At 30.5% G+C, this 11,055-nt stretch overlaps 1 protein-coding gene across 1 annotated transcript; it reads right to left on the bottom strand.

The window, feature by feature from the left end:
* Positions 1-2,498: 2,498 nt before the first annotated feature.
* On the bottom strand, positions 2,499-11,043 carry SrpRalpha (signal recognition particle receptor alpha). The gene is made up of 12 exons (XM_014433699.2): positions 10,797-11,043; positions 10,420-10,617; positions 10,168-10,342; positions 9,413-9,560; positions 8,672-8,810; positions 8,334-8,476; positions 7,780-7,924; positions 7,249-7,440; positions 7,007-7,172; positions 3,678-3,805; positions 2,991-3,167; positions 2,499-2,885 (listed from the first exon to the last, which is right to left on the bottom strand). The coding sequence occupies exons 1-12, from the start codon at positions 10,911-10,913 to the stop codon at positions 2,760-2,762; spliced, it is 1,854 nt and encodes a 617-aa protein (XP_014289185.1). The 5' UTR covers positions 10,914-11,043; the 3' UTR covers positions 2,499-2,759.
* Between the last annotated feature and the right edge of the window lie 12 nt (positions 11,044-11,055).

The following is an 11,055-nucleotide window of genomic DNA, read 5'->3' as shown; positions in this document are numbered from 1 at the left end:
ATTTTTCCCTTCTCTCTAAACTGAAATAATTCATTGTTGACTTCAAATGAATTTACCCCAAAAAGTCACACCCCCGTTTTTTTTTAAAGTAAAATATTTTGTGAAATACAATATTTTACATACAAGTCTTTAAGATATTGATGGTCCTTTAACTTTTTTTTCTTTTCTAAAAATAAAAAAAAAATCTTCAAGATATTTTTACAAATTTAATAGTTTGGTCACTTATTAATCAATGTGTATTAGTAATCTGTTTCTTTTAATAATTAATACATTCATTTTCAACAGTTTATTGTAACCTTTATTGAAATTAAACTTCTTCAGACAAGGTAGGACTTGGATCATTAAAAAAAGTGAGTAGATAAGATATACGAAACCTTCAACTTTTAGTAAAAGTAAAAAAAAAAATGTCTTCAAGATATTAATAGAAATTCAATAAATGAATCAATCATTAACCAGTGTTGATAATAATTTGTTCCTTTTAATAATTAATAATTTATTTTCAACAGTTCATTGTAAACATTATTGAAGTGAAACTTCTTCAGGTAGAGCAAAGTGGCCTGAATCAGATGAAGTGTAATGCTTCCTTCCTCTTCTCCTAAGTGTATGTGCATAGATGACCCCCAGCTCTCCCAATGTTCCTTCCATGTAATAAATACCTAGGCGTGGTGAAGCAAAATGTTTTTTTTATTCTTATTCATTATCAAGTAGCATAAGTTAAGTGATATGTACAAATCTAATTCTAATTACTTATATCATACTTAAGCTATCTTAAACCCATGATTACATTCATAGAGGATGAATTAATGGAATTCAATGAATAAAAGGGAGATTTCACTTAATCAAATGCTATTTCCTAATCCTGAAATAATAAAATTGTCAACAAATGCTAGAACCTAAGATGTTTCACTTCTTTGTAATGAATGAAATGAATGAATGAAAAAATAACTTTATTCTGGGACATATGTCCCCTATTTTTATCTGGCGAGCGTTTACAAATTTTCAGATAGTAGAATGAAATTACATTGGTATATTGACTTTACTACTGTTTATAATGTTAATCAATAACTGCCTATTTATTTGATTACAAAGATGTGGAGGTTTGGTTATTCAATAAATGAAGGAATAGGTGTTGTTTAAAGGAGAGAATGGATGAGGACTGGCGAATGGAGATGGGAAGAGAATTCCAGAGGGAGGTTGCACGTATGACGAAGGATTTGCTAAAGAAGGAGGTTCTATAGGAGGGCATATATAAATCATTCGGATGGGATCTGGTGTTTAATGAGTGGATGGATGAACGAAGAGTGAGGAGATCTATGATATAGGTAGGTTTTTTGATGTTAAGAACTTGGAATAGAAAAACACCAAGGAGGTATTGCCTTCGGGAGGTTGGATAGAGCCACTTCAACTCGGAATACCAGCGAGAGACTTGAGAGTGTCTAGGGAACCCAAAGATAAATCTTACAAAGCAATTCATGAGTCTCTTCAGTCTTAACTCTAGTCCTGCAGATAGCCCTCCGTACACCAAGGATCCGTAGTCGAAGTGGGGGAAGACAAGAGAGGATACTAGGAGCTGACGAGTGTTCTGAGGAATGGAATTACGGAATTTTAGGAATTGTTTGAGTACAGTTATGGATTTACGTGTGATTTGAGAAATATGGTTATTCCAAGAGAGGTGTTGATCAAAAGTGACACCAAGGTTTTTTATAGTAGGATAGAAGTGAATCAGTTGGTTGTTAAGGAAAAGTAGAGGACAGTAAGGGAGGGTATGAAGGAAGCGCTTGGAACCGATAAGAATGGCCTTCGTTTTTTTGGCATTCAGCTTCAAATCATTGTTAGACGCCCATGCGTTAATGCTGTCAATATCTTCCTGTATCTTTTGAATAGCCTCAAGCATTTCGGAGGGATAGAAGGACAAATAGATTTGGAGATCGTCTGCGTATAGGTGGTACTGAACGTGGTGAATGGAATCAGGAAGATCATTGATATAAATGGAGAAAAGGGTTGGTGAAAGTGAGGAACCCTGAGGAACACCTTGTGACAGAAGCAGAGGAGAGGAAAGAGGTTTATTCGGAATGACAACTGTTTGGGAACGATGGGACAGGAAGGAGAGGAACCACTTTAGGACACTATTTGACATGGAAAGGTTTTGAAGTTTATTAAGGAGGATCTTATGGCTTACTGTGTCAAAAGCCTTAGAAAAATCAAAAAGAACTAAAATTGTTATTTGATGGTTGTCTATAGCAGATTGGAGGTCTTGGGAAATTTTCAATAAAGCGGATTGTGTGGAATGTTGGGAGCGAAAACCAGATTGGAAAGGATTAAGGAGAGCTTTTTGCTCGAGAAAATTATTAAGTTGGGAGAGTTCTTTGTATCACTCTTTGTCGACATTATTTTGAACCAGCTAGGTTAATGAATACAAGTTATTAATTAATTAACTCTTGGTACTTTAAAATTATCAATTTAAAGTTAGGGACCAAAGATAAAACAAAAAAACAGAATAGAAAAATTAAACATAACCTTTTATTTAGAATTCAACAACAAATTCATTCAGTTATAACAATAACAAAAACAAATTATAAAAAGAAATAATACTTTTGATTAACTTATACTTTTTTCTCTCTAAAGCACAAACAAAAGAAAAGAAAAAAATATCAATGAAAAATGAAAGGCCACATCATAATCTTTTGTTTGTATTTCTTTGATTCACATTATGAACTTATATTAAAATCGTGGCAATTTCAAAGGCACTGCAGGTTTTCTTATTTCATAAGTGCATGAACAACTGCTTTAGAATTAAGTGACTTCAAGTCTGTGTATGTTTGTCCCGTACCAACAAACAGAATTGGCTGTCCAGTCATATATGTCATAGAGATTGCTGCTCCGACCTAGAAGAAATGAATTACATTGTATATTTTCAATAAATAAATATACGAGAACATCAAACATAGTCAAAAGAAAAATAATACAACTTATAAAATAAAAAATCTTACTTTATCATCAATGGTATCAAACTTCGTAAGCACTATGCCATCAATAAGATGTGGTTTTGTTGATTCTGAAAAATCAGCAAGAGATTGATTGAACTTTGCCAACTGATCGACAGCTTCATTTCCGACTAGAGCCTCACCAACAAACAGCACAAGATCCGGTTCATTGACTTTTATTAACTAGATAAAAATACAAAAGTGATAACATAGTTCAGCTTAAAATAAATTCAATTTCTTTTTTTTTCATAAATATAAACAAATAATTAAAGAGCACCTCTCCTAAAATTTTTTAACTGAAGAATTTAATAAATAATTTTTTCAGTATGAAAAGGTTCTCTCTGACTGGTTCTAGCAATTAATCAGTTCTAGAATTGAAAATATGTTAATATGATCAAAGGTAAGACTTTTTTTTATCTCTGTAAAGTTGGCATAAATGTTAGATAGAACGTTTTTAGATGGAGGTCTTCATTCAATGAAATTAACAAGAGTGAAATGGTTTAAAGTAACTAAGCCTGTTTCAATCAGCCTTCCCCAGGGCAGCAAGAATATTTTAAAATACATTAACCTAAAATATAAACACTCTTCCTGTATATTTTTAACCCTTCTGATATTGATAAGATACAATACTTAAACTTAAAAATTGAAATTAAGTTAAAATAATTAATTGTTAAAAAGAAAATTATTAGTTACCTTGGCAAGCTCACGCATAAGCGGTTCATTGTCTTGCATCCTGCCAGCAGTATCAACAAGAACAACATCAACCTTTTGCTCACGGGCTTTTCCAATAGCCTCTTTTGCTAAGCTAGCTCCATCCTTTTCTAACATTGAAAAACAAAAAACTTATATACTAAAATATAAACCAGACAAAAAAAACCTTATAACAATTTATACACATTCTTAAACAAGATTCACAGTAAAAATTCACATCACGTTAAGCAATTCTACAATTTTTTTTTAAAATTATTTATTGACATTTACAACTGTATATAAAATACAACAAGCAAATTTGAAGTAAGATCATAATGATATGATACAGCATGTAGAGAAACTACCCAGGAGTAGAACTTAGCAAGGTTAGAAACTAGTGGGTTTGGGTGGTTAGGGAGTTTATAATGGAAGGAATGATATCGGGTTTGGGCAAGATCGGTTACATAAGGAACATTTAGTTCTTTATGGATGGTTTTATTTGTAACAAAATAAGGAGCATTGAGGATTTTATGAAGGATTTTGGATTGTAAGGATTGGATACGAGAGGAATTCAAAGGTTTAGTGGAGGCCCAAAGCTCAACTCCGTAAGTCCAGATGGGCCTTATTATTGTCATGTAGATCAGTCTTTTGTAATGAGTTGGAAGTTTAGACCGTTTGTCTAATAAGTGCTGTAATAGTCGGAATCTGCATGCAGTTTCCTGTCTTTTCAGTCTTGTGTGAGGATTCCAGGTTAGTAGTTTGTCAAGGTGCAGTCCAAGATAATGAATCTGTTATACAGGGGTAAGAGCCACATTATTAAAGTATACTGTAGGGCAGTCGGCAGGTTTATGACGAAGAGTAAAGGTTATTTGATGGGATTTATTTTTGGAGTTGTTGGGATATCAGCTGTATAGACGGTGTAGATGATGGGACGGAGGATACTACCTTGAGGAACACCATCAGATTGAAAATAGAGGGGTGAATAGGAACCATTATGGTTTACTTGGAATAATCTATCAGTAAGAAAGGAATCGATGATGAGAAAATATGTAGGAGGTAGGAATTTACGGAGTTTGTAAAGCAGTCCTAGGTGCCAGCCTCTATCAAAAGCCTGCTCTAGATCGAAAAAGACTCCTGCGCAGTACATTCCGTGCTCCAAAGATAAGACAACGTCCACCACACGCTGACATTGCTGAATAGTGGAGTGGGATGTTCAGAATTCAAACTGGTAATCTGGGATTATATGATTGGAATCTAGGATGGGGTATAGGCGTTTCAAAATAAGTTTTTCGAGGATTTTTCCCATGATCGGCAATAGAGAGATGGGATGGTAATTCTACAATTAATTACAAAAATTAAATTACACCAGAGTAATTGATTGATATTCACTTCTAATATCCTATTTCAGATCTAATTATTAATATTAACTTTGAGGCTTAGCCTGAATTGAGCATTATATATTGAGGTTAGATTAAATTATACATGAGAACTAGGCGAAGACAGCATACAGAAACTCACTAATCTCACAATTTTTTAATGGTACTAAACCATTATCAATAGTTGTAATTTTAATTGAATAGAAACATATTTGTTTGTTAGTAATACTAAGTATTGTGTACATTTTATCATAAGAATGAATAATTATACAAAAATCTTTCATTAAAAGCTAATATATGGCTCTAATATATCAAATTTGAAATAATGGACTTTAATCGTTTTTACCCTCCACACTCCAATTAATTTTTGTAATTGAAAAGTATAATTTAAAAACAAATACAATTTAGATCTCAGCACATTTCAGTATAATACAAATAAGAAAACTTCACTTTTACTTTCAAGCCGTAAAGGATATCAGAAAGGAAAGTGGACTCCAAATATTAATAAAAATGAATTTAAGCAAAACTGATACATATCAGACGTCTTCAAACATTTAATACCTAATGTTTATGTAAGCTTAGGTAACCTAGAGAGAATATCAGGAGTACCAACAAATACTGTTGTTTGTTTTTGCCAGCTTTAGAAAAAAAAACCATAACTTGTACTTTTTCTATCAAGAAGCTCTTAATATTTCTTATGCAATCCAAAAAGATCAACCAATTAGACAGAGTAACCACCTCTTTCTTATTTATAAAAACATGCCATCGGTATGAGTCTGACACACTCTAAACTATTTCAACAACACCTTTAACCCTACCCACCACAAGCAAATATCTTAAAAACATTCAATTGAATTCTTCATTTTGATCTTAAATGTGCTTGAAAATAAGTTTTTCATATAACCAACAAGATCATTTAATTTATTATTAGTATTTAGTTTAACAATAAACAAATTGAAAGCAGTTTCTTGGTTAGACTTTTGATTACTTCTTTTTCTTAAATTTAATCCAAGTTTGACGCCTAGTTTTTCATTTAACTCTTAAATTACAATATGAAATATTTTGGTCAAAATTAACAAAGCTTACTACTGAGGCTTATTTCAAATACCCTGATCTAAATTATCAATTAAATATAATAAATACTTCAAAAAATGATAATTTTTTTCTACCACAATTAAAATTGATCAATAAGCATAATTTGTATTACATAAGAATTAATTATTTTATTAATATATTATATATTTATTTATTTGAGAGTAGGTAACTTCAATTAAAATATAATTATCTTTTGATCCTTATCTCTCATTTTGTTTATTTTTCTCCAATAGTTCGAACCTAATCCATTATCAAGGTAGGTGTCCCAACCTGGTTAAGGTAAGACTATGAATCTGTATTTTGTGTTACTAAGAAAACTGTTAAAATTAATGAGATGAAATAAGAATATATTATTTCTAGGTAGATAGCCATTTTTTAAAAGGAAATTATCTAAGTGAAATGTTGAGATATTAATTTTTCTTAGTAGTAGTTATTTTTATTTATTGATAGATATTACAATCTGCCACACAGTTGTGAGCAATAGGTAATAGTGATGAATGATCTCAGAGATATTAATTGATTAATATATTTGTTTTCAAGGTAAACGACTTGGTCATAACATTTTAATACTAAGACATATCAATGGTAAAGTATGATAGCAGAATATAGTGTTATGTGATATTTGATATGCGAATGTTGATATAAAAATATGTGAATATTTTTAGTCTCCTTGTAATGGCCTAAGGGCTAAAAGGTTCGAGAAAAATAAACAAAGTAAGAAATAAATATCAAAAGATAATTGTGTTTTAAAATAAGTATTAGTAATAACAAAGAAAAACTAAAAAAATTGTTTAGTAAAATTTTAGGTTCAAATTGATTGACAACAGGAATAAGAATATAATAATTAAAATTTCAACTCACTATATCCTTTCTCATACAACTGTACTTGGGGCATGCTATTCACAGGAGGGTGAAGATTGTTAAGACTGACAACATGGGTCCTCAACTGCTCGACAGCTCCAGCTCTGAAAGTATCGCAGGCTGCGATCATCACACGCAGTTTGTTCTCAATCAACCAGAAGCATATCTATAACAATGCTTAGGTATTAGGAGTCTTTCAAAATTTGTAATAACTACTTTACCTATATTTACTACGAATGTACCTTGGCGAGATTAGTTGATTTACCGACACCATTTACTCCACAAAACACCATAACAAAAGGTCTTCCAGCTTTCTTTGCTTCAAGGGCATCTCGAAGAATATCTACTCGCCTTGTTGGACTTAGAATTTGAACTAGTGATTCTGTCATGGTAGACTTTACAATCCGAGCTACACTATCGAAGGTTCCTAAAACCTATAAATTATGTTTTGTTATAGTTTATCAATTTTTATATGTTAATCTGCTATGTGGAATTTCATTATTGATAAACTTCTACTAGATAGAACAGGGTTAATTTGATTTCTTACTTGTTAAAGACCTACATAGAAATGTATAACATTATTCATTAATTTTAAATGTATTTCATAGTTGTAGCTGTATTAATATACTAATAATAATAGAGTTAACAAAAATTAATTCTCAATTTAAAACCGAGGTTTCTAAAGTTTGTATACGGTACAGTTATAATAATAATAATACATTGCATTATACATAGATTAGGTCAATATTGCCAAATCAATTTTTAGAAAATACCTTTCCTTCCAATTTAGCAGCTACAGAATTGCACAACTTATTAGCAATGTCTGAAGCAACATTTTTCGTAATTAAATGATCCTTGAGTTTTTCAAGAACAGGTTCCATGTCCTTTTGAGAAAGATTTTTTGAGCCAACCAGACCCCTAAAATAAATAATAATAAAACATAAAATAAAATAAATATTAGTTAAATAAATAAATTTTTCAAACTCAGTAAAATATTAATATTACAGAATAGAGGCAATATGTTCATTATAAAAATAAATTATAAGAATTGATTTCATGGAAAAAATTCAGATGGATAAAGATATTCAAGACCCATTCACTTTGAAAATAAAAAAATAAATGAATTTTCATTAGATTTTGGGTATGATTTAGCAATGAAAAAGAAAAACTGTCATTGTCACGCTAGTATACAAATTGAAACACCCAATTCAGTGTGTTCTAATTGGCTGATAATAATCTTACTCTATGCATAATGATGATATTAATACATCAAAGCAATTTATAAATATAACTTAATGACAAAGATTTAATATTGATGTAGATTTACTTGAAAAACGAAAATACTCCACTTGATTTTGTCTGCTGTTTTCTACCATTAACTACTTCTTCTTCATTTTCTTCCTCTTCATAAGAATCTGAATCACTGTCCACCTCTAAATCTCTGATACCACCAACCATTTGTCCAACAATCTGAAAACATAAATAAATTCCTTAAAATAATAAAGATTTACTTTTCTTCAAATCTAGTAAGTGTAATTAATGAATTCGGAGAACTAGCATAAGGGAACGTAAGTGATAGAGACTTTTTATAATAAAAGAGAAGATTGTGTTATGATTATTACTAAAGAGAGAAACTTGGGAGAAAACTTATGACACAATACTTACTGATGTATCACACATTGTCTTCACAACCTCTGCACCATCTACAGGTTTAGTTCTTTCCAGATCTGGAAGATCTTTAGAAGTACCTCCAAGGTCCCAAATTCTTGGTTTCTTTCCTTCTTTAGCTGGCTTTGGGCTTTTTCTAAAATATAATAATTTCCCTTTCATTAATTGAGAACATAGGAAATAACTAGTTTCCTCTAATATGTTCTGTATAAATATATATATTGCTGCAATTATTACAAAAAGTTTCAAACTCCGGGAAACTGACTTTCATAAAATTTACAACAAATTTTAGAGTCCAAATTTTTGGATTTTGTATTTTTCCAACTGATGGCATTAGAAGTGAAACAATATAACAATATCTATGATTCCTGGGCTAAGAACTGTATAAAACATTGAATAAGAATTATAGAGTTTTTCTAAATTGCTCCATTGAAAAAGGTTATTATGTGGTTTGTCATATTCATGTCCCAAGTCCTTAAGTAAAGATTAACCTGTTAAATAAACATGTGTGTTATGATTGAGAAAGACAGGAAAAAAAGTAAATTATAAGTGAGAACAAGAATGTTGGGGAAGTTTCATAGAACATAAAGGAACATTAGGTATTGATATACCATTTGGATACACCTATATAAATGAAAACTTCTATAGAACAATAGAATCACTTTCGCAAATCATTACAATCAATATAATATTACAATAATATTAGAAAACATAACAAATTAAACTTAAATATCTTACGTCTTAGATTTCTTCTGATTAGGGGAACCCATTTTTTGAGCTAGTTTTGCTCTATTTTGCATTATAATATCGTCAGGTGCTACATTACCATTTTCCACAACAGGAACAGGCTCTTTTTTTATTTTAGACTCTTCTGGAGCAATTTTAACTAAAACAACGGATAAATAAATAGTGCATTTATACCTACGAACAGTAATAAGTGCATGTCATGCATGCAAATTATAAGTAACATCAAAATACTCACAAACTAAATCTAGTTTAGGTGTATTTATATTTGCACAATTTACTAACAATTAGTAGAAAATTAACTTTTTTTTTTTAATGTTCTGAACCATAATATAGAAGAATATAAAAATACATATCATAATTCGGCAAAATAATATTTTAATAAAACTTTTAATATTTTAAACAACACTATATAGTGTTTACATTAATAATAATTGTAATACTCCTTTTAGAACTAAAAATGGAGACAAAAAATAAAAATAAAAATGTTGATCAATTAAATTATCATAGATAATTTTGCTTCTCATTCAATGTAAAAATTGCAAACTCATGATTATAAGCAATTAGAAACAATACACAAATATATATACAAATAAATTATTCTATTTATATTTGATATAATGGTAAAATAAGTATTTTTCCATATTAATAAAAAGAGGAGACATCAGTGTTTATGTGCTGATGACAAGCCCAAATTGAATAATTTGTTGTTAAATTTGAAGGTCATCAAGTATTCTGATTTTACCTACCCTTCTTTTTATTTTCTTTGTCATCGCCTTTCCGTTCAATCATTGAAGCAACCGTTTTCTTAGATTTGAGAGATTCTTCAAACGATCTCATGTGTTTTGGAATGAGAGCTTGTGTCTTCCCCCATTCTTCACAAGCTCGTAAAATTTCTTTGAAGTTATTGTTGAAACTGAAGTCCTACACAATGTCAAGCAATGATTAACAGGGATTAAAAGAGCTACATAGATTAATCCGCTAAGAACATTTAAGCTTACAATAAAATATTGATTGTTTTGCAGATCATCTTTATATTTATCCCTGAACTCTAGGTGAATGTCATCTAAAAACTTATCAACATAAGACAACTGCAAAATTTTTTGATAAGCAACAACAAATACTAACTCAAATTCATTGTCAAGTTTGTATTTCAGGGTGAGAGAATTGTGGTCAAAACTGTTGTTCCCAGTTCTCTCCTGAAACATATGGATCAATAATGTTACATAATTTCACATACTATGATCTGTTAAAAGACAGGCATTAAAAAGAGGCATCAATCAGAATAAAGAACAATACACTAAAAAAGGATAAAAAAAAAAAATAGTTCTCTTTAAGTAAGATTTTGGAACCAAGAGGAAAAAACAAATCTTATTACCTGTAATATGACTGATTTAATTAATGCATTCACTGATGGAGTAAAAATTTGGCTGGTACTCTGAAAATACCAAAGCACAATACCACCTTTACTAAAAATTGTAAACAGATCTAACATTTTGTAAAAACCAAATTACTAAGTGTATAATCACAAGTGTAACCTCTGCTAGGGTTCTACCCCAAACTCAATTGTAAACACGTCATTTAGCAGCAAACACATGAGGGGGGGGGAGGAGAATTCCAAAGCCTTCCTATTCTGA

Source organism: Halyomorpha halys, unplaced genomic scaffold (assembly GCF_000696795.3).
Source record: "Halyomorpha halys isolate HHAL.00 unplaced genomic scaffold, Hhal_1.1 Scaffold1245.1, whole genome shotgun sequence".
Classification (NCBI taxonomy): Eukaryota; Metazoa; Arthropoda; class Insecta; order Hemiptera; family Pentatomidae; genus Halyomorpha; species Halyomorpha halys.
This window is presented reverse-complemented; position numbering and strand designations above follow the sequence as displayed.